Here is a 23243-nt window from a genome sequence, read left to right as displayed (position 1 = left end):
GCTCGGGCTGGCATTGAACCGCTGTTGCTCAGAGCTCAAACTCTTGAGCGAGCTCTTAACCAACTGAGCCACTCGGCCGGCCGAAAAATGCTTACTATTTATTGAACTACTACTATATGCCAGATTCTTTACATATATTCACTACATCATTTACATTCAAACAGCCCTATAAGGTATATTTTATGATCATCATTTGTTCTAATGGAGTCTCAAAGACATTAGGTTATTATTCCAAGGACGCCGAGCTGGTTAGTAACAGAGCTGGAAGTTTGATCCTAGATTTGGCTGACTCTGAAGCTTGTATTTTTTCCACTTAAACAATCTGCCTCTCAAACTCATGACAATTACTGGGCATGAAACTGAGTTGTATTACTCAGAAGGCAACTGTGTTTATTATTCAGTCCTGTCCATATTCAAAGGGCTATTTGGTGAGCTTTCATCCAGGCGTGCTGACAAATGATGTGGAATCTAGAGATGAAAGATGAGGTGTCCCTGCCCTCATGGAACCCACAAGGGAAAGTGTAAAAAGATTATTAACAATCATAAACATTTTGATCATTGACATCCTACAAGGTCAAACTCTACAAACCTCTATGGGTGAATTCTTCCTCTGGGTAACAGTGATCAAACCAGTGCTAAGGGGAAATGCCAATTGGGAACCCTAGGAAATAATGGTAACTCTCAAACAATATAAATTGCCAGGGGGCACGAGGAAATAGGATAAACTATGCAAGAACTTCTCTGGGGGTGCATTGTACACCCTGCTCATAGTGCTTTCAACAGACTGGTATGGCCAATAAAAAACGCCAGCTGGCTCATGGTGGATGACTATAGACGATCGAGAATTAAACAACCATGCAGCTGTGCCCAACATTGCCACCATCTTAGATACACTGGCTATGATCTTAGGAATGTAGCATGCTGTACTGGACTTAGCAAATGCTTTTTTTAGTATACCCAAGCTACTGAGTCACAAGATCAATATGTCCTCACGTGAGGACATATTGAGGCAACAGTGGACTTTTCAGTTGCTTCCTCAAGGCTACCTGCACAGTCCTGTAATATGTCAAGGGATGGTAGCTAGAGATCTGTTTATGTTGTCCTTCTCCACATCCCTAAAATGGGCCAATTACACATAGTAACAAAGGTTGCCTACCTCCCTCTCAAGTCCAGAAGGGCACATCCTGTTTTCCACTGGTACGACTGATCATCAGCCACAGTCTTTCCCCCCCTCCATTGGCCTGGAAAACCTTAGAGCACACCTAGAAGCCCTTACTGCATTTACCCAACAAGTCTTAAAGGATGCCTAGCAAAGCCAGTGCTTACTGAACACTGAAATGTCTCTAGTGAAAGAAGCTGTCTTCCAAAATAGAATGGCCTTGGACATTATTACTGCCTCTCAAGGAGGCACCTGTGTCATGCTCTAAGCAGAATGTTCTGTGTTTATACCTGATGAGTCTGTCAATGTATCATCTTTATTAAAGCACATGAGGATACAAGTGAACACCCTGAGTGATCTTACCCCCAGCCTCGGGAGTTTAATAAATCAGTGGTTCAGATCATGGCACTCTTGAAAAACTTGTTACTTACTTTGGAAATCATTATCTTAGTTTGTGTTTTCCTTCGCATGTGCCTACATTGTTGCTATGGTAGCTGCCTTTAGTTCAGATAGCAGCCAATGAACCACCTCCATGGTAATGAACCCCCTTGCTCAGGGCACATTGTGGAGGTGGGGGTCATGTAAGATTGTAAGAGCCAGTAATGAAGGGTGGAGTGTTGGAGGAGGTCATCAAGAGGACATGACCACTAATTGACCCTCGAGTTTGACCCAGGCAATCTGGGTAATTGGAGGCTCCTTACCCCCTCTCCTGTCCTGGGAATATGCACTCTGCCTGCCTTCCCCACACCAGAAGCTGCCTCGAGGACACAGACTTGAGATATAATATGTTGTTGAGACCATACGTGACTGAACCTGTTTAGGCCTCTATATATAAACTTTAAAGATTCTGATGGGCAGTGCAGAGACCTACTCGTCTTGTTGCCACCTGAGACAAGCCTTGTATGTAAGCTCCGTTGCTTGTTAAATTTGCCATCTACCAGTCTGGAGTGGCCTGTCTTTTTCCTCTAGCTCTCCTAGACCTCTGTGTATGAGGGGCAGTTTCAGATGTCACCCTGGGAAGCTCCCAAGGTTGTGAAACTACATATCCATACTGCTAGTGGCCTTGATGTGTGTTCCTATAGATGAGATTGGCCTTTCTTTATATGTCTATTAGCTCTGTGTTTCCCTCTTCTGTGAAATTACTGTTCATGTTTTTGTTTGTTTTTTTGTTGGGTTACATGTTATTTTGTATCTTCACATGTGAAGTATTCAGATCTTTTGCTTTTTTTTTCCTTTTGGGGTGGTTATCTTCTTGTTGATAAGTAGAAGTTCTTTATTTTTATAGTCTTATGAAGTGCTCTGTGATTGAAATATCTTCTACTTTTTAAAGTTTCTTTGAAAAATGTTTTGATAAAAATTTCTTATTTTAATAGAGTTGAATTCACCTATTTTTGTTCCTTTTATGGCTTCTGTCTTTAATATTTTGTTTGGTATTGCTTTTATAATTTTCTGGATACGAGGCTTGCAGGACATCTTTTGTTAATTTATTCATATGTTTATTATGGTTTTTATCAGAATAGTATTTAGAGTTATTTTGTATATTTATATTTAAGTTATAAATTAAATTATATACTGTTAGCACTTTAGATTATAGGTCCAATGATTTGCAACAAAACTTCTTAATCTCTTTATAAATTCCCAAGTTGAAGAACCACTCTGGGCATCTTTCAATATAAGTACTTGTACCAGCTATATCCTATTTTACTATTACAGTTACGATCTAGAGTCCAAATAGGACAAAACTTGGTGAGCATCAGCCTTACAGAGCTTTGGTTTAAGTCATAATTTTGAGTGTGCTACACATTTTGGCTATAATCTATGTACTAGCCTTCATATTCTAGAAGGGTCAGATCTGTGCACAAATCCATTTGTGAAGCCAAAAGCTGCTGTGGTGTAAATGTACCACCAGGATCCATTTCAGAACATTGCTTCCTATTGCCAAGGTCAGTGGCTATCACCAAAGTAACCAGAGAATGCCAGTGTCCTCATTCTCAAAAAGGCTGTGCAGTTTGCAACATTAAATTTCAGCGCTTTTTGTCCCTTTCTTGCTTTTAATGATGGCAATTTTTTTATCATTATAAGAAAAGATGATTACTTTCCTATGAGAAGTTTTGATTAAAAAAAAAAGGTTTAAAAATTTGCCCAGAAAATAGTACTTTCCTCTTATAGCAAGCTTTATTTTCAGAGAAGTTGAGAAAATGAATTCAATGTCTCCAGGTTTCCCCGTATTGGAGATTGATTGCTAAGTTGAATGCTCTGTTGCTTTACTGCTTAAACCCGAACTCCAGGTGTGGGAGTATCTTCTTTATTTACTCATTTAATTTACCAAGTATACCTAGCGGTCAGTATTTCTCACCTTTCTAAGAGTGCATTCACTTACACCGCCCTCAGTATACGTAATTAGGATAAACCTTAGAATGGAAGGCATTTAAAATAAGGCAGGCAAACATATACAGTGTTGGATGAAGCCAGACTGGCTTTGGATAGTACTTATGTGATCAGTTTAGTTTTATTCCAAACATGAGCCCCCAGTACAGCCCTTTTGACCTGAGTTCTGCATCCCTAAATGGCAAACTAAACATTCATGAAAATTTAATGGTGAGGAAATTAGTACCTTCTTATGTTTCAGACTGTGAAATGGCACCAGGGAGCCCTTTCAGCGACAGGCAGAAGTGTGTGGATGTGCCGAACCAAACCTGAAACATTTGTCTCTTCAACCTGTCATCCTTCTCTGGGTCAGCCAGTGACTGAGACATTCTGACAGGACACCCCCAGGATGCCACCCAAGAAAGGTATTTCAGAATAAAGACCTGGTTGTAGAGTACTCTACCTTTCTTAGAGATTGGGCACTTTGAAAAGTTTCTTTTCACAATTTTTGTTTCCTCTTTGGGGCTCTCCCCTCTTTATTTGTCTGAATTTTCTTATTTCTTAAGAAATTGGTAAGGATACAATATTTCTTTACTTCTTTTCTTGAACAGACATATAATTTCACCAACTAGCAAAGCTCAAACTGACTGTCCTTTCATTTAGGAAGACAATGGGGGAAAGCAAAATACACTGAGATTCCAGGGCCGCAACTAAACTCAGGGTACAGCCCATAGCAGTGACCTCCTGTCAGACTGGTGTGGGGGCAGCTTTGTGAAGGAGACCTGTTCTGCTTCAGTTTGTGAGTTCCATATAGTCTGAATTAAGTAAAGTTGAAAAAGAGAGGAAAGAGGATTAAGGCAGAGCAAGCAAAGAAAAGGGGCATAAAAACCTATTGGGATATTTATGTAAAGGGGTGAAAAATGTGATCAAACACATTTTTTTTGTTGCTGTGGCTTGTCATAGGGGTGCATTTCAGTACCATGGAGATAATCTGTGGCGTTTTCAGCTGTGGTTCTATGATGCTTATGTAGCTTACATTTCGATCTGTTGTCAGCCTCATTTCAGTCCCCAGAAGACAAACTGGCAGAATTTTGAAATATGGAACACCTGGAAATACATGTTTGCTTTTCAGCGTAGAACTTCTAATCGAGATGGCCTTGTGCCATCCTTCCTTTAACTGACTTATTTCGTCTCAGAATGGAAAGTGGAGACAGATACCACACTTAGAGATAACGGATTTAAGTCACCCAGTTCCAGGCCTGTGTCTTGAGAAACTGAGAAGTATCCTAGTTAAGATGCTCAACAATTTTATTGACTTCAGAAAACATCTAGACAGTCTTAGAAATATCATCAGTGAAGTAGGGAACAAAACAGATGACAAGAATAAAAACAATCACTTCTTTTGAGGCTCTCCACACTTTTCTAAAGAAGTTATTAGAAATAGCCCAGAGTTGTATGTTAGCTTTTAATAGGTGGAGTTGGTTTTTCATTAATAATATGGTCAGGGTTCAAATCTTATATACAATGTTAGACTTCAGCACCTTTAGGAGTTCCCAACCTGGAGTCCTCAAGCTCCTTGGGCTATTTTGGTAGTGATGGTGTTGGCAGGCCCTATTTAGATCTCCAACAATTCTACCAAAACTTAGCAATAAGGCTACTCAAGCTATCTTAAATGCCAACCATTTCATTCAATAAGATCAGAATGGATTATTCTTGCTGTTTATTAATGCTGTCTATTATGTATCATCTATTTACCTTATTGCTTTTACAACAAGAGATGAGTAAAAGTTTAATCATCTTATTTTGATTGTGAATAAAATATATGTTGTTGCAGAAAAATGTAAAAATTTTGGAAAAATATATTAAACGATGACATCAACAAAAACCCAGGATCCCTTCCCCCCAAAAAATCACCTCTGATATTCAGGTCTCTTCTTCCAGGCATTTTCTATGGAAGCTATGTTTGGTTTATATGTAATAAAATGGATACAAATCGATCCATTGCAAATGTCAGGTTTCAGACAATGCTTGGGCTTTATAAGAAAGAAAAAGAATGATGGCATTGACTGGTTGGGTTACAAAATATCGTAGTATCATAACAATAGCTTCTGTTATTGAGTGCGTATTACATGCCAGCCTCTGTATAATGTGCAGTGATGAGTTACCAGGATGGCTAGATGTGAAGCCATGACAAGTGGTAATTTACTGTGATGTGTACTGCTGTCAGCAAGCTATGAGGGGAAATAGCAGGTCAGTCGGCAGGTGTGCTGCTCTGCATTGCTCAGCATATTGAACTTTTCCAGACAGGATACAAGGAAACGCCGTGTCTAGGGCAAGCCCATGAAGAGATGAAGGAAGATAAATTTTGTCTGCCTGGATCCCTCCTCTCTCCTGTTTTTACCCCATGGAGAGTTAACATACTTCTGACTGGTGCTATCCAGCTCCTTCAATAGGGCATCTCGGCAAGATGCCAGATCCCACACTCCGTAGTGTCATGTTCCATCCAAGTCTGGAAGTGGCAGAGACCCTAACACTCTGGGCTCACAGCGGGTTCACTCTGAGCTGTGCTTAGCATTTCAAGGACAGGTGATTAGTTCGGGCTGGGAGGCTGTTGGAGCCATAGGCAGGAAGGAAGCATTGGAGAGAATTAGTGAGGTACATGAGGTTTGTGTCTGACACAGAAAGGAAGGACTCCAAGAACATTTGGAATATGGAAATACTAGTACTTGGTGAGATTACATGTGGGAAGACGAGGGAGAGGAAGTTATCAGGAATGACTCTCCAATTTCTGACTTGGTTAACTGAGTAGAAGGAAATTCCAATAAATAAAACAGACAGCAGGAAAAAAAAAAGTTTGGTTGGCGTATGGCTTGATTATCTGCAAGGTATTTTCTGGAGCTCAGGAAAGAGGTGGGTATTGGTGATGAGTTTTGGTTGGCATCATCTGGGAGCTGAAATTGCTAGAACCATGTGGCTTCCCAGCAAGAGTATATAGAATGACAAGGGAAGGTGGCCAATGATGGCACCCTGGACAACTTCATGTGGTGGTGGGAGGAGGTGGATAAGCCCATGGGGGGGGGGGAACCAACAGAGAAGGCGGTTCAGAGGGGTAAGAGGAGAAAGGCGTCGTAAACTCTGAAATGCCATGTAAAATAGGGTGGGAATCAGCGCCATGTTACTTTACTATTGTTTGGCTGTATGAATTTTTCCCCAACAATGTAAAGATAAATCTGAGCCCTGCTTGTACAAATTCTTCAAAATTTTAAATTCGTCGTGCTCAAATGAGTGCTGTTTTACTACATTTAAAGATGAATAGATGGCATTTGCTACAAGAAAAAAATAATGTATATAGATGTGTTGGGATCATAAGTTCTTCACTCTCATTTATTTATTGATTGATTTGGTCACTTATTAGTTCATTCAACAAACAACTCATTTGATTTTTTTTTTATGTGCTCTGGGAAGAATGTGATGTGACAATGTCCTTCTCTAAAAGAGAGTATAGATTAATGTGATCAGGGCAGTGCTGAGCAGTTCTCTAAACAAAACCAGAATGAAAACATTGCTTTACAAGCTAGAGTGGGCCTTAAAAATTAGGAACATTCATGCATTTGTTTCTAACTTGACCTGTGCTTTCAGAATTTTGCTGATGTGGATGGCACTTGTTGGGTTTGGAGTGCACATCAGTGATAATTAAGGGATGGTATTCCTATGACTGAAAATATCGACACTCTTTTGTTTCCATTTCTTCCACCCCACTTTTAAAAACAGCATTATTGAGGTATAATTTATGCACAATAAACTGCACACATTTAAAATGTACAATTTGACATGTTTCAACAAATGTATAAATGCTGTAAGAACCACCACAATCAGCATTTTCATTACCCCCAAAATGTTCCTTTTGTCTCTTTGGCATAAATCCACATATTTCACCCTTACCTCCTATATACTCTACCCCTAGACCTGAGCAATCCCTAATCTTGTTGTCACTGTATTAGTTTGCATTTTCTAGAATTTCATGTCATTGAAAACATATAGTAAGTACTCTTTTGTGTCTAGCTTCTTACATTTAGCATAATGCTTTCGAGATTCATCCACATTATTAGATGTGTCAGTAGTTTGTTTCTTTTTATTGCTGAGTAGTATTCCATTGTATGGGTGTATCACAGTTTGTGTATCTACTCACCAACCAGTTGATGAGTGTTTTAGTTGTTTCCAATTTAGAATAAATTGGAATGAAGCTGCTATGAATATCTGAGTAAAAGTCTTTGTGTGAATTTATGGATTGGAATTGCTGGATTGAATGGTAAGTGTTTGATTAACTTCATAAGAGTCTGCCAAATTACTTTCCAAAGTGATTATATAGTTTTGTATCTTTGCCAGCAGTGTATGAGAATTCTAGTGATCCACCTCCTCTCCAAAAGCTGACATTGCAAGAGAATCATTTGAAATTTAGCCTTTTGAGGGTTGCTGGTTAGCTCAGTTGGTTAGAGCATGATGCTAACAATGCTAAGTGTGCAGGTTCAATCCCTATATGAGGATTGAAATGTGAGCTATTACCTCCTTAAAAAAAAAAGCCTTTTGAGAAAGTATATAGCAGTACCTCATTGTGGTTTTAATTTGCATTTCCCTAATGACTAATAATGTTTAACATGTTTTTATGGTATTTTCTTTCTTTTGTCCCTTCTGTTCTTTGTTCTTTATTCTCTTTTCCTACCTTCTTTTGATTAAGTATTTTTAAATTCCATTCTATCTTCACTATTGGTAAATTAGCTGTATCTTTTTTTTTTTGGTTGTTATTCCATTTAAGTGGGTTTACAATATACATCTTTAACATCACACTTGACATCCAAGTAATAGTACATTTATATATATTTTAAGAACGTTACGATGGTATAATTTCATTTCTGCCTCCTATACTTTGCTTTTGTATATTTGAATTCCATATATATTATAAACTCTACAATTCATCATCATTATTTTTGCTTTAAACATTGTTATCTTTAAAAGAAATTAAGAAAAAAAAGTATTTTATGTTTACCAATATATTACCATTGCCAGTGTTTTTTTCTTCCATATTTGAGATCCAAAATTCTATCTGGTATCATTTTCCTTCTGCCCGAATAACTTCCTTTAATATTTCTTGTAGTATAGGTCTGCTGGCAATGAATTCACTCGACTTTTGTATGTCTGAGTCTTTACCTTAATTTTTGAAAGGTATTTTTTTGATGGAAATAGAATTCTAATTTGATATGTACTTTTTCCTTTCAGTGCTTTAAACATTTCTTTTTTCATAGTTTCTGATGAGAAGTTTGATCATTTTTTGTGTCACTTTGCTTTGGCTGCTTTGAAGATGTTCTCATTATTACTGTTTACTTTGGCAATTGGTTTATGCTGTCCCTTGACATAGTTTTATTCATCTCTTTTCCTCTTTGGAATTTGCTGAGTTTTATAGATATTTGGTTGATAGTTGCTATCAAATTAAAAACAATTTTGGCCATTATTTTCTCATTTGTTTTTTGACTCCACCTCTGGGACTCCAATTACTTATATTTTAGACAATTTAATATTATCTCATAGGTCACAGATGTCTTTTCATTTGTTTAATCTTATTTCCCTTCTGTGTTTTGTTTTGGACAATATGTGTGTCTTCGAGTTTTGTGCTGTTTTCTTTATCAATGTCTAATTCACTGTTCATCCCATCCAGTATTTCTCATTTCAGATCCTGTATTTTTCATCTCTAGGGTTTGATTTGTATTTTTTTTTAAAGATTTTTATTGGGGAATTGGGGGATGGGAACAGCGTTGGGGAATTGGGGGAAAGGGAACAGACAAGTTGCTGTCCTTTTGTTCTTCAATCTAGTTGTGAAGGACGTTGCTTCACTGGCCCAAGTTGGCACCATCATTGCGCTCTTCCCGGGTGAGGCAGATCAGTCGCCAGCTTCTGGATGGCCGCTCACTGTGGCTGCTGGACGCTCACGCTGGCTGCTGGCTACACACGGTAGCCCATGGCAACCCAGTGCGGCAGGGGCTGCAGCCTACGCCGTAGCCTGGGACTCACGGCAGCCCAGCTCCAGGTCCAGCTATTGTTCAGCATCTTAGCTGTAGAGGGCAGTGTCACTCACTGGCCCTCATATGTGGGATCCAAACTGGGGCCCTCTGGCATCCCAAGCTAGCTCTTAACCAACACGCCACTCGGCCATCCCTGATTTGTATTTTTAAAATGTTTATTTTTCTTTTCATGTTCTTAAACATATGGAGTATATTTATAATAGCTGTTTACTGTTACTGTCTGCTATTCTATCATCTGTTACTTCTGGGTCTGTTTTTATCAATTCATTTGATTGCTTGCCTGTTTGGGAGGCATTATTTTCCTTAGTTCTTTGCTTACTTGGTAGTTTTTTAATTCACTGTTGAAAATGTTGAATTTTACATTTGTAGGTCTTGAATTTTTCTGTCTTCCTTGCTATAGCGTTGGATTATTTTCGGGGATGCAGTTGAGTTACTTTGAATTAGCTGGATGCTTTTGAAAGTTGCTTTTAAGCTCTGTAAGAGTGAGCTCAGCACAGGGCTCATTTGGTCTCAGCAACAACCTTCTGAGGACCCTAACCAATGCTCTGTGAATTAGGAGGTCCCTCCTCTCTGACTGGTGGAAAACCTGAACTGTTTCTGACTATCGTGCGTGCTCCAGAAACTATTCTCCCCACTCCTCTCTTGTGGTTCTTTTTTTGGTTGTCATAGTAACCACACATGTATGCACACATCAGTCCTCAGCCAAAGTTTGGAAGGATTTGTCTGCAGATCTCCAGAGCATTTCTCTCTTTGTAGCTCCTTTCTTTCTGGTATTTTATCTCACAAATTATGGCTGCTTTGGTCTCCCTAAAATCAGAACTATGAACTCAGTAAGCTCACAAACCTCTGTTTGGGTTCCCCCTCCCTGTGTTACAACCTAGAAACTCTCAGGCAAAATGATCAGGCAATGTCAGGGTTTATCTCATTTGCCTCCCTTCTTTCAGAGATCACTGTCTTGGGCTGTTTGTTGAGCAATGTCTGAAAAGAGATGTTTTACATATTTTATCTGGCTTTCTAGTTGCTTATGGTAAGAGAGCTAATGCATTCCAAGTTACTTCATTGTAACTGGAAACAAAATTCTAATACTGAGTTTATAGTATACTTGGGCTTAATTATTCAAGGATTACCTTTAGTTATCATAACTTTTAGATGATGTAAGCAGGTAAATGAGAAAATCTTCAAACATATTTTTCTGCTTTGAAGTAGTTTTCACAGGCCTGTTTTTAGCCAACAATACAGATTTTTAGTATTTGAGTTCTATCTGCTGATATTCATAAATATTGGGTATATCCATATGGCATATTATAATAGGAAAAGAAAGATGAAATTCCACTCTTGTCTGATGCCTTCATAGGTCTTAGAGGGACCTGATGGAGGGTTGTGAAGTCTATAACTCTATATTAAGATGACATTAAAAGGATTCAAACCAAAATTGTCCTAGACAATGCAAAATATCCCAATGAAGAAGCTGAATTATTTTTTTTAAATTTATTTTAAAGATGAATTTAAATATATTAGTATGTGACAATTCTTCATCCTCTTCTGATTGTGGTATGGGGAAAGGTCAGTTCCCATCAATGTAGAGATTCATATTTACCAGTACTATGATTTACATTATCCTCTTATCCCTTTGTGTTTGAACAAGCTGTGTACCTTTCATTTTAATGCATTTAGCTCAATATTTATTGAATATTGAATATAGCAAACAATGTAACAGATACTCCTTGACTTTAAGAAGCTCATAACCTATTTGGGGAGATGAGACAAACAGATAGAAAATGTTAAAAAGCAATATAAGGCCATAACGAGAAAGATGATTGGGTGCAGGATATGAAGTCTGAATTGAATTGTAGAGGAAATGTATATACTATGCACTTTTTCTCTTTTCTAACTCTTAAATCTTTTCCTATAGCTCTCTAGTGAACATTCTTCAATTTATCCAGATCATCTCTTAGATGCAGAGCTAAAATATTCAGCAGATATGAATCTGAACAGCTCTGAGTATGTTTGGATGAGTACATCAATTTTCTGACTGCTCCAGTTCTGTGTTTATGCATCCCAAACCTGTTCTTGCTCTTATCACTGTACCACATCATTATCTCTTGGCAGTGTGGGTAGTGGAACAAATGCTGGAATCATGCAGACATGGGTTTGAATTCTTTCCTCACTTCTTGGAGGTTTTAGATCTTGAGTGGGTATATTAGTTAAGGGCAATTGGTTAAAGACAACATATATTCCAGTTTAGCTAGCCTAAGTTAAAAGATAGCAGGGGTGTGCGTGTGTGGCGGGGTAGCACTCATAGAACCCACAGGTAAGAATGAAGTTGAGTCTCAGGCTCAGCTAGAACCAGAGACTGAAGCACTGTAGCAAACCTAGAAAATTCTTTGTCTCTTACCTCTGCGAATCTGCTTCATTTTTCTTTCTGGTTGCATATGATTTTCTCTCTTTTATATTGGGTTGTTGGAAAAGTAATGATGTATTTTTTATGTTTTTTTGTTGCAAAAATGCATCATGACTTTTCCGACAACCCAATAGTAGACATGATAGGTAAGGCTGAGGCTAAGAGTGCCTAAAGCTTTCGTTTTCTCAGCCATGTGGGTGAATAAATGTGTGTATGTTTATACCAGGGTACAGTTCACAGAAAATGTTGGGAAGTTGGTAGAGAAGCTCCCATAAAAGCAGAGTAACTGGGATAATAAAATGATGGTTGTTCACTATCAGTAATCATTTTATCTCTTTAAGTTCAACTTATAATCACAAGATCTCCATAAATATTAGCTCTCTTCTCCCTTTCTTCCTTTCCAGTTAATTTTCACTCTCTGTACTAGACAATTTTTTGCTAAGAGTATATAATGTACTACTTACAAATAAGAATATGTCTTGATTTGAAATTATTGAAATATTATTGAATTATTGAAAACAGCTTACATTTTCATAATTTATCAAGACAAGTATCCATACATTTCTCCTGAGCCAAGTAGATGCAATGGGAAGTAACAGGTGAGTGATTTTGATGCTTGTTCACTCAAGAAGGTTGTTTGCTAGGTGAAGATTGTATAGCTATAGAGGCTGCCTGTGGGGTGAACTGTTGGGATAGTACCAATGGGAGTTTTGCAAAAGGCCCTCAGAAGAATGCATTAACCAAGTTAAGAAACCGTAGTGTAAGGGTTCCTTCAGGGCAAAAAGGATGGTTCTGAAGAATTCACAAATTTTCCTATGCAATAGCCATGGATGCGCCACAAGGCCTGGTGGCCACCCAGTGTGAGCAAAGATGCTTAACTTTTTGCCCTTCCAATACTCATCCTACTGTTCCAGGCCATGCAAGAACCGGAAGCCATGTAATGAGTAGAGAAGGAGGCATAAATCAGGAGAAATGGTCAAAGAGATGCCTCTGTTCCCTCCCCCACTTCAGTCTCCATGCCTCAGTCTTTGACATGAGTGAAAAGAGGGAGATGCCTTGAATAGGATATGAGACTGAAGTTGTTTTTTTTAAAAGATTTTATTGGGGAATTGGGGGGAGGGGAACAGACAAGTTGCTGTCCTTTTGTTCTTCTGTCTAGTTGTGGAGGACGTTGCTTCACTGGCCCATGTTGGTATTATTGCACTCTTCCCGGGTCAGGCAGATTGGTCGCCAGCCTCTGGACAGCCGCTCACGGTGGCTTTTGGCAGCTCACACCAGCTGCCAGCCACTCACTCTGGCTGCCGGGCCACACACAGTAACTTATGGCAGCTCACTGCAGCAGGGGCTACAGCCTACGCCGTCACCGGCGACTCACAGCAGCCCAGCTTCAGGTCGAGTTGTTGTTCACAATCTTAGCTGTAGAGAGCAGTGTCACTGGCCCCCATGTGGGATCCGAACCGGGGCCCTGATGCTCAGACCTGGCATCCCAAGCCAGCTCTTAACCAATGTGCCACTTGGCTGGCCCAAGACTGAAGTTTTAATTTAGGTTGGACTGGCTATTTTAATGCCTTAATACCAGAAAATGAATATGAGTGATCAAAGTGATTTGATTCTTATAACTATAAATGACCAGAAAGCTATAGGATCTGCCTAAAATGTTATCCAGGGCTGAGGAAGTGAAATCTGATGGAGCCTGATTAAAGGTAGCATTTATTTACCCTTTCAACAAAGGATCGCCTATTGAAGTGGGCTATAATTATGGTTAGTAGGGCACATAATGCATTTTGATATAAATATCCAGTTCTTCCTCTTAAGGGAACTAGTTAGAACCTTTAAACAAGACAGCTAAGGAATATCTTATGAGGCAGCATGGCTGTCTGCCATGTGTGTGCTCCATTTTTCTGCTGGTCTAATCTTAGCTGGGATCTCTATTTGTGATTTCAGGGCCTTAATAACCTATGACAGAGCGTTCACAATCTTCACTTTCTAATCCTGAGAATGACTTCACGATGCTACAAATCTTTTCTACTCCTGAGGGCTAATAGTTTATCTGTCTTATTCCTACAGTCTGTTCTTTCTCCTTGAGTGGAGGGTTGTCTGTGACCTCTCTGTGTAGACTGAAGATGTCTTTCCATCCCTTGATGTTAATGCTATCTTTTGCTTAAAGTCTACACTAAAAATGAGTGCATCATTTATGCAACACCATGACACTTCCTAGGTAATAAAAAATCAAACATGTGTCCCAATAGTAGCTGGTTTATTTATTTATTTTTCACCCCATGACCAATGTTGTGTACAAGTTAATCTTGCAACTAGCCCAAGCCTTCACCTATGATGATTTTGTGAAATGGAATTCCCTACTTCAAATATACTTTCTTTACATTGAACTTACTGAATTATATTCAGATCAATTCTCCAGTTCTTAAACATCTGACTTTTGAGAGGCAATGACCAATATAATATTGCCTCCTCTCCCAATTCTGTCTGCCTTTGAAAATAGGATTTTGCCTCAAACAAGAATAGTTTTCCTGGCTCTCTTCTGCTCCAACTCTTCAAATACACAGTTTTTCAGAGTTCCAGAGTTTCTCTTACTCCACATAAAACTTTTGCGTGTAGATACCTATTGACAATATTAACCTTCTAGTGAATACTTAGAAAATAAATGTATTCCAGTTTTTAATATCTTCATGGTGAGATTCTTCCTGACAAACATCTCCTGGATGCTGCAGGCGATAACTGCAAGTCCAGTAAAAAATATGAAGTAGCCCAAGACCTGTGTGGCTTCCTCATATTATAATAATACCATTGTGATCTAAGATCCAGTGGTCTAAAGCTCATTGTCTTCCACTTTTCATTTTAGCTTGCTTTCATCCAGGTGTCTGGATGGAAAAATATCAATACATTATTTTTACACTAGAACATAAATTATAGGTAATTAAGAGTGTGGTTGTCAGTTTTCAGCCATGGCTCATATTTTTTTCAAATTTTGCTTAATTCCTAGAGTATCATTCCATTCTATTTCTTCCTTCTTCAGAAGGCTTAGATGGTTTTGCATTGCTGCCATGTGATATTTAGACTCCCCAAACTGGTATGTCATGGTCTTCTGCCATTTGAACTTAATCTTGCTTTGAACTCATATCTGATCTGTTCGATCTACTCTCCATTCCCTGCATGGCCAGCACATTTTCCAATCTCTATATTTTATTTTATTGAAGTAATCACCTTAGCCTCAATCTTTGCTTATCATCACTCCACCCATCTTCAAGTCTCAGTTGATTAGTACTTCCTCTGTGATGCTTTCCTGGATTTCCTCAGTAAGACGTAATTTGTTCTTCATACTTTTTCTGTGGCATTAAGTATGTATCATTTACATGTCACCGTTCTTCAAGTGCTTTGCAGTGGAGATGTTATTTATGTCTCTAATATGGATTGTGACAATTTTTCCAGGCCAAATATTGAGACACTTGGCCAAATCTTTTTTCCTCCCAATTTATGAATTTCTTTATATAATTTTTTTTAATTTATGAAATTAAATCTCATTTGGTAACATTTTGTTTTCAAATTCACAAACTTGGAAAAGTCCATGAGTGAGATAAGCTCGTTGTAGTCACTTAAACTCGTTACTGTGCTAAGGATGGTGTGTGTCTGCTGATCAACACCTTACTGCCCTAGAGAAAATCTCCATGGGGAACCAGATTATAGAGCTAACATTTGGAAAGCCCATAATCAGAGCCAAAATAGGTTGATAGACTTGAAAGATATTTCAGCCAGGTCTGATGGAATATTCCAGATTTGTAGGCAGAAAGAAAACATGGGAGTGGTTTGTCTTCTCCAGATTCTGAATCCCTTTAACTGGATAATGTTTAATAAGCACTAACAGCCTTCTTTGGCTTCCCATTTTCTGTGCCTCTTTTTCTGAACACTTCCTCCCTTTTGACCCTCCTTTGTTTTCAAGTGTTTTAGTACTATTTTAGCTACTTATTCTGCCCTGGGCACCATTCTGTCTCTTTTTTTTTTTAACAGGGTTAGGGTTAGGGTTAGTGTTAAAGACAGGGTTAGGGCTAGGGTTAGAGTTAGTGTTAGGGACAGAGTTAGGGTTAGGGTTAGGGTAAGGGTTAGGGTTAGGGACAGGTTTAGGGTTAGGAACAGGGTTAGGGTTAGGTTTAGGGTTACAGTTAGGGACAGGGTTAGTGTTAGGGTTAGGGACAAGTTTAGTGTTAGGGTTAAGGTTAGGGACAGGATTAGGTTTAGAGTTAGGATTAGGGTTAGGGACATGGTTAGGGTTAGTCATTCTTTCTCTTTAGGAAACCTTTGAATATGTCAGAGCTCATCTTTTATGTTTTGATGTTTAATAACACTCAAAGGTTTTGTTTTGTTTTGATGATATGAAAGTATTCACTTAAAAAGCTATATATTCAACAATTTGTTGCTTTTTTAATAAGGAAAAATAGAAAATTTTGCAACAATATATCAAGCTAGTAAAATATTTGTAATCAGGACTTTTCTAGAAATTTCAGGATGTATCATAATATCTCTGACTACACTGGAAGATCTGGGAAAACAGGGGCATGGCTTTATTATTATTATTAGTTTCAAGAGTACAAAACAACATAATGATTAGACATTTACACCCCTCACAAAGTGGTAACCCCAACAAGTCTACTACCCATCTGACACCATATGTAGCTATCACAATAGCATTGACTATATTCCTTATGCTGTAGTTTACATCCCTTGAGGACGTGGCTTACTTTTAATACAATATATCCTCACAAGAATAGTTAAAACTTAGTAAATATTTACTGAAGGACTCGTGGACTGTATGAACAGGTATATGGATAATGGGTGGAGTGAACCTAGGTTGTATAAGACACTTCCTGAGGCCTTGCTTTTTGGTGGGTACAAGAGGTAATTCTAGTTTAGGGCCCCACTCCTTATTCTTAACTCCTGCTTGCAAGAGGTATTAGTAATGGGGGTTGGCCTCTGGTACTATTTTCCTCAGTAGGTTATATGGGATGGGATGAAAGGTAGATGTTAAGGAAACAGGTCTATCTATTTTTAAACTCTATGACTTATTTAGATAGGCTGTTAGAGAAAGTGGTGCAAAGATATTTCAAGCATAGAATATCACATTCAGGGTGCTTTAACACTGCATTCAAATAACCTGGGATGAGATGGGTGGAAGCATCTGCAAACTGAAATAAACCACTGCCAGTTTCTCTTTAGAATCCACAAGTCTGGCAACTGGTGACTTGGGTTGTGTGTCAGGAGACCTGAGTGTTATGTCTGGCACCATGATGCTACCTTAGTTTAGAGAGTTGGAGCTTAACAAACCTTTAATAGTTTGCTTCCTTTAAAAAAAAAATCTCTTTAGCTTTTTGTTCCCCAATAAAGTTTTCCTGGTCTATGTCTAGATGTAGGTGAGGGTGCTTGATACTTGTGACCTATCAGCACTGACTTCTAGGAGGGAAAATTAGGCCATTCAGGAGCGAGTGATGTGTGCTTTCTCTATGAAGAGGAATGATCTGCCTAATGGCATTCAGCAGAGGGAAACAGAGCTTAGAATTCCCTGCCATGGCTCCTCTCCATCGCCTTGCACTTGCATCTCCTCTGAATGGAGGAAGCTTGGGCTATGTGAAGGGCCAGGCTGCATGATTGCTGTAGTGAGATGATGGCAAATTAAAATAGCAGAAATTTCAAGAGGAAAGATTTATAACAAGTACATTTGATAGTAAGAGTTATGAGAGATGTAGTTAAGGAAAACAGAATCTTTAAGGAAATTAGGAAAGTGCCCTGAAAAAGCAGTCCTAATCTATCCGGAAAGTCTCTATTCCCTCCATGGCCTGTGCCTCCTTCTTCCTTGTGACTTTGCTCATGGTTTTCCTTCCCCTTGGAAAATATTTCTGTATTAATCCAAAAGCTCCAAACCTTGGGAAAATGTAGTAAGTCTGAGACTGGAAGGAAGTTATTGATTGGTAGTATCTCTATTGTTTATTCATGGGTTGGTTTGTTCATTTGTTCATTCATTCACTCATTCATTCACTCATTCATGGCACAAGTATTTACCGAGTGCTTACTATTGGGTAGTTGGAAAAGTCATGACGTATTTTTTCTATGTTTTTCGTTGCAAAAATGTGTCATGACTTTTCCGACAACCCAATATTTGCCAGGCACTAAGGATAAAGAGTTGAAGATCAACCAAAGCCCAGCCTTCCTCAAGCTTACTTGCTTGTGGGGCAAATGAACAGTGGATCAATTCACAAATAACTAGATAACATATCAATCCACAAATAACTAGATAACATAACGCCAGGTGGTGACAGTGCTATGAAGAAAATTAAAGCCGGGTAGGAAAACTAATGGTAACTGGTAGTTTTTGGTTGTTGCATCAGTTTGGCTACTTTTGCATCCTCAGTGAGGTGGGAGTGACAAAGGAAACTTCCAGTTGACTTGCAGGTGAGGGCAGTTGTCCAGCCCACGTGTCGCCCTTGCCTTCTCCCTTGGGCCTCTAAGATCTGACCCCAAGATTCTGCGGTGAGTTGGCTTCCTTCCTCTGAGTTGCCACTACAAGCACTACAAACATGTCCACGCGCTGCATTCCTTCACCTAGACAAGCCAGAAAACTCTTTTCTGTTTTTTCATTTTCACAGTGTTGTAGACATCTCTCATCTGCTGCTCTTCCTTCTTTCCCTTTGTCTTGTGGGGTTATACTTTTAAAAATCCCGTCACTATCAGTGTAGCTGGATCTTGGGAAGTACTGAAGACAAATGCTTATCTACAATTCACCATATTTAAATGGATTTATCCACTTAGTCCAGCGGTTCTCAACCTGTGGGATGCGACCCCTTTGGGGGTCAAATGACCCTTTCACAGGGGTCACCTAAGACCATTGGAAAACAAAAAGATATTTACATTACGATTCATAACAGTAGCAAAATTACAGTTGTAGAGTAGCAACAAAAATAATTTTATGGTTGGGGGTCACCACAACATGAGGAACTGTATTAAGGGGTCACGGCATTAGGAAGGTTGAGAACTGCTGACTTAGTCTGTTTAAAATTGAGATAGTAACACAGCCATCACTGTTATTTTTGCCGGAGGACCCTGGACATTTTTATTTTTTATTTTTTATTGTGAAATACCATTTTTTAGAATTAGTTTCAGCTGTACAACACAGTGCAATAGTTATACCTTTTACCCCTTGAGGTGATAACCCCCCTCCTCCAATCCACCACCCCACTCCCCACCCAATATCATACATATCTATTACAATTCCCTTGACTCCACTCCCACACTATACTCCACGTCCTGTGACTATATATATATATATATATATATATATATATTCAATTATAGTTGACATACAATATTATACAACATCAGCTTCAAGTGTACAGTGCAATGATCAAGGAGGACCCTGGACATTTTTAATCCTTGCAGTTTTTAAATTGTTTATGAGTAACATTGTCTGGTAACAGCACCTATTGTTATGAATTCCATCCCAACCCCCACTTTCCCCAATGGGGTTATCCTTCCTCTTCTGCTCTTTTTTAGAGATTCAGTGTAAGCCTCAGAGTTGTCCACAGAGGGCCTTCAGCAGTTTGTCAGTTACAGTTTGGGTGTTCCTACCTAGTCATCGATCCCACAGAGGTTTCTGCCCCAGTAAGTTGTGACTCCCTGTATCTTCTTACCTCTCTCTCCAGTTTTGGGGGCTGCAGTTTGCCCTGTGACCTCAGTTCCCTGACAGATCTAAGAAGAGCTGTTGATTTTCAGTTTGTTCCGCTTCATTCTCCTTGTGAGGATGGCAGTGATGACTGCCGGGATCCCACTACCTGGAGACTCCGCCTCTTCCGTGCAGCTTGCGCTGACCATTTCAGCTCCGTGGGATATCTTCTTTCTCTCAGCCCCTATTCTTGGCTCTAAATATCAGGATAATTAATTATATTCCTTCTCACACCAAATGCTTTTGGGGGCATAGCTCGTCTTCTATCTAGACTGGGACATCCTGGAATGAAAAGAAAATACCTTATTTGCTGTATGGCTCCCTAGCTTTCATTAGATTATACAGATTTGAATGCCTTTTATATGCCAGACACTGCCACGTATATTTTACCCATTTAATTATCACAATAGTCCTATGGGGTTATCTGTTTCCATGATTTGTTGAAACGGGAGCTGATGCTGTCACTGAGGTTAAAAAGTTGCCTGTAGTCACACTTTTTGAAGTGGCAGAGCTAGGTTTTGAACTTAGGTCTGTCTGATTCTAAGAACAAGACAGTGCTCCTTCAACTAAGCTATGCTGTCCTTCCTGGTGCTTCATTCGTCTCCATAGACACTAAGTGTATTCTTTTTTTTCTTTTTTTAATTTTTAAATTTTTAAATTTTTTATTGGGGAATTGGAATAGCGCTGGGGAATTGGGGGGAAGGGGAACAGACAAGTTGCTGTCGTTTTGTTCTTCAATCTAGTTGTGGAGGACTTTGCTTCACTGGCCCAAGTTGGCACCATCATTGCGCTCTTCCCGGGCAAGGCAGATCAGTCGCCGGCTTCTGGATGGCCGCTCACTGCGGCTGCTGGCCGCTCACGCTGGCTGCTGGCTACACACGGTAGCCCACGGCAACCCACTGCCACACGGGCTGCAGTCTAGCCGTCGCTGGTGACTCACGGCAACCCAGCTCCAGGTTGAGCTGTTGTTCAGCATCTTAGCTGTGGAGGGCAGTGTCACTGGTCCTCGTATGTGGGATCTGAACCAGGGCCCTCTGGCGTCCGAAGCCAGCTCTTAACCACCGTGCCACTCGGCCGGCCCACTAAATGTATTCTTATTGATTGAATGAATTAATGGATAAATTATCTGGACCTCCTTTTACCACTGTTCTCTTCTTTGTAAAGTGAGGATCATGGCAGGAGCTTGACCTAAGAATAAAAGAGTCAGCTGAGGGCTCTTAATTTTCCCACTAAGAGAAAGTAGAGTTAATTGACTCCTACCCACTCCCATCCCTTTTATTTAAACTTCCATAATGTTCTAGAAGCATTTTCCTGAGCTCCATTACAAGCTGAAACATTTTAGCCACTACTAAAGAAAGCACTGTTAACATTTTATGAGTTGGCTTCTTTCTTCATAACACTGTGGGAATAAAATGTTTTTTGCTAAATACTGGCTGCTCTATTCCTTTTTTTTTTTTTCCATGATGTTTTATAAATCAGGCCTTCTTTACAGAGACACTGGGGTATGTTTTATAACTGCAAGGATAAGCAATGAAGACTTTGCGTGTGACCCTAGGAGACACAGCTAAGCAGTAAACTCTGACTTTCTGTCGCTTTTCCTCAAAATTTCCCCTCACTTTTTGTCTCCCTAAATCTCATTCTTAAAAACAAATACAAAACACAACTTTGCCTTTTTAAAGATAATATCCACTTACTATTGGGTTGTCGGAAAAGTTATGATGCATTTTTGCAACGAAAAACATAGAAAAAACACGTCATGACTTTTCTGACAACCCAATATAATAATTTGGAAAATATGGAAAGAGTAAAATAGAAGAAGATAACTTCTCACAATCTCATCATCTAGATATGGCTACTAACATTTTTTTTTTAAGGTTTTAGTGGAGAATTGGGGTTGAGGGGGAACAGCCAAGTTGTTGTCCTTCAATCTTTGTTGTGGAGGGTGCAGCAAGCTCAGCTCTAAGTCAAGTCGTGCCACTCAGCTCAAGGTGCTGTGTTCAATTAGTTGCAGGTGGGCATAGCCACCATCCCATGTGGGAGTCAAACCAGCAGCCTTGTTTTAAGAGTGCACACTCTATCCACTGAGCTATCCGGGTGGCAGCTCAGCTCAAGGTGCCGAGTTCAGTCTTAGTTGTGCGTGAACATAGCCACCATCCCATGTGGGAGTCAAACCAGCAGCCTTGTTGTTAAGAGCACACACTCCATCCCCTGAGCCACCCCAGCGGCAGCTTAGCTCAAGGTGTCGATTTCAGTCTTTAGTTGCAGATGGGTGTAGCCCACCATCGAACAGGCAACCTTGTTGTTAGGAGCACATGCTCTCACCAGCTGAGCCATCCTGCCACATGTTAGCAGCTCAGCAGCAGCTCAGTTCGGGCCCAGCTCACTGGCCCATGTGGGAATTGAATCTGCGGCTCTGTTGCTCAGAGCTCGCATTCTTAAGCCAACTCTTAACCAACTGAGCCACTCAGCCAGCCCCAACGTTTTGACATATTTTATCTCAGTCTGCCCTCTTCTTTATTTGCTTAAGGCATTTATTTCAGACATAGCTTATAGCAGACAGAATTTTTATAATCTTTTTGCACAATATATATCATAAACATTTCTGCATGTCATTAAAATATTTATAAACAGTATTTCTATTTATTGGATTCATAGTTAATTGATGTAATCATTCCCCCCCAACTGGTAATTTCATGTGGACTCACCTGTGGGCGAGAGGGCATTAAACAAAAAAGGAAGGGATGGGAGGCAGCCACAGCTCTTGACTCATGTTTTTTCCAATGTGACTGAAAATAGAGAACTCAACTTACAGACCTCTAGAACATTAGCATGAATAGGTTTCTCAGTTGTTAAGATGGGATACAGGTACTGAATTGCTCTCCTATAAAGCAAATAAGTAACTGGACAAAATATATGAAACAACGGTGTTCAAGAGATTATACCTCAGACATCAAAGGATAGTGACCCTTGAGAGATGGAAAACAAATGAGGTGACTCCACAATTGTCCCAGCTGATGGCCTAGAGTGAGTCTCCAGGCCACAGTGCAGGGAAGGGGGATGTAAAAAGAAACTAGTGAGCTCTCTGAGTTGAGGAGATAGAGCTGAGGGCCCGGGGAAAGGAAAGTAACTAAAATTCACAAGGAAGACTCCCAGAGAAAAAGAGAGAGTTCTGGAAATCTGCAGTGTTTCTGCTGACTCTTCAACTGAGCAATGATCCATGTGTGCATGTGGCTAGGGAAAGAACCTCCAAAAGGATTATATGGAACAATTCCTAGAGCTCACACAGGTCTGGGGATAGTTGCTCTTTCTACCAGCAAGAGTATAAAACTTTTGGGCCGGCCGAGTGGCGCGATGGTTAAGAACTCGCTTGGGATGCCAGAGGGCCCTGGTTCGGATCCCGCATATGAGGGCCAGTGACACTGCTCTCCACAGCTAAGATGCTGAACAACAGCTCAACCTGGAGCTGGGCTGCCATGAGTCGCCGGCGACGGCATGGGCTGCAGTCCCTGTGGCAGTGGA

General features: G+C 39.7%; 1 protein-coding gene across 3 annotated transcripts in view; it reads left to right on the top strand.

Moving 5' to 3' along the window:
• Positions 1-23243, top strand: part of TMC1 (transmembrane channel like 1) — a 219104-nt gene that overhangs the window by 83775 nt on the left and 112086 nt on the right. Inside the window, exon 1 of one of the 3 annotated variants that reach the window (XM_019650662.1) lies at positions 3810-3951. The exons of the other annotated variants lie outside the window; for them this stretch is intronic. Within the exon in view, the coding sequence (XP_019506207.1) occupies positions 3936-3951 (16 nt within the window). The 5' untranslated portion in view covers positions 3810-3935. Of the gene's footprint in view, positions 1-3809; positions 3952-23243 lie in introns of those variants that run through there. 3 annotated transcript variants of the gene reach the window in all.

Source organism: Hipposideros armiger, unplaced genomic scaffold (genome assembly GCF_001890085.2).
Source record: "Hipposideros armiger isolate ML-2016 unplaced genomic scaffold, ASM189008v1 scaffold_144, whole genome shotgun sequence".
In the NCBI taxonomy this organism is placed as follows: Eukaryota; Metazoa; Chordata; class Mammalia; order Chiroptera; family Hipposideridae; genus Hipposideros; species Hipposideros armiger.
This window is presented reverse-complemented; position numbering and strand designations above follow the sequence as displayed.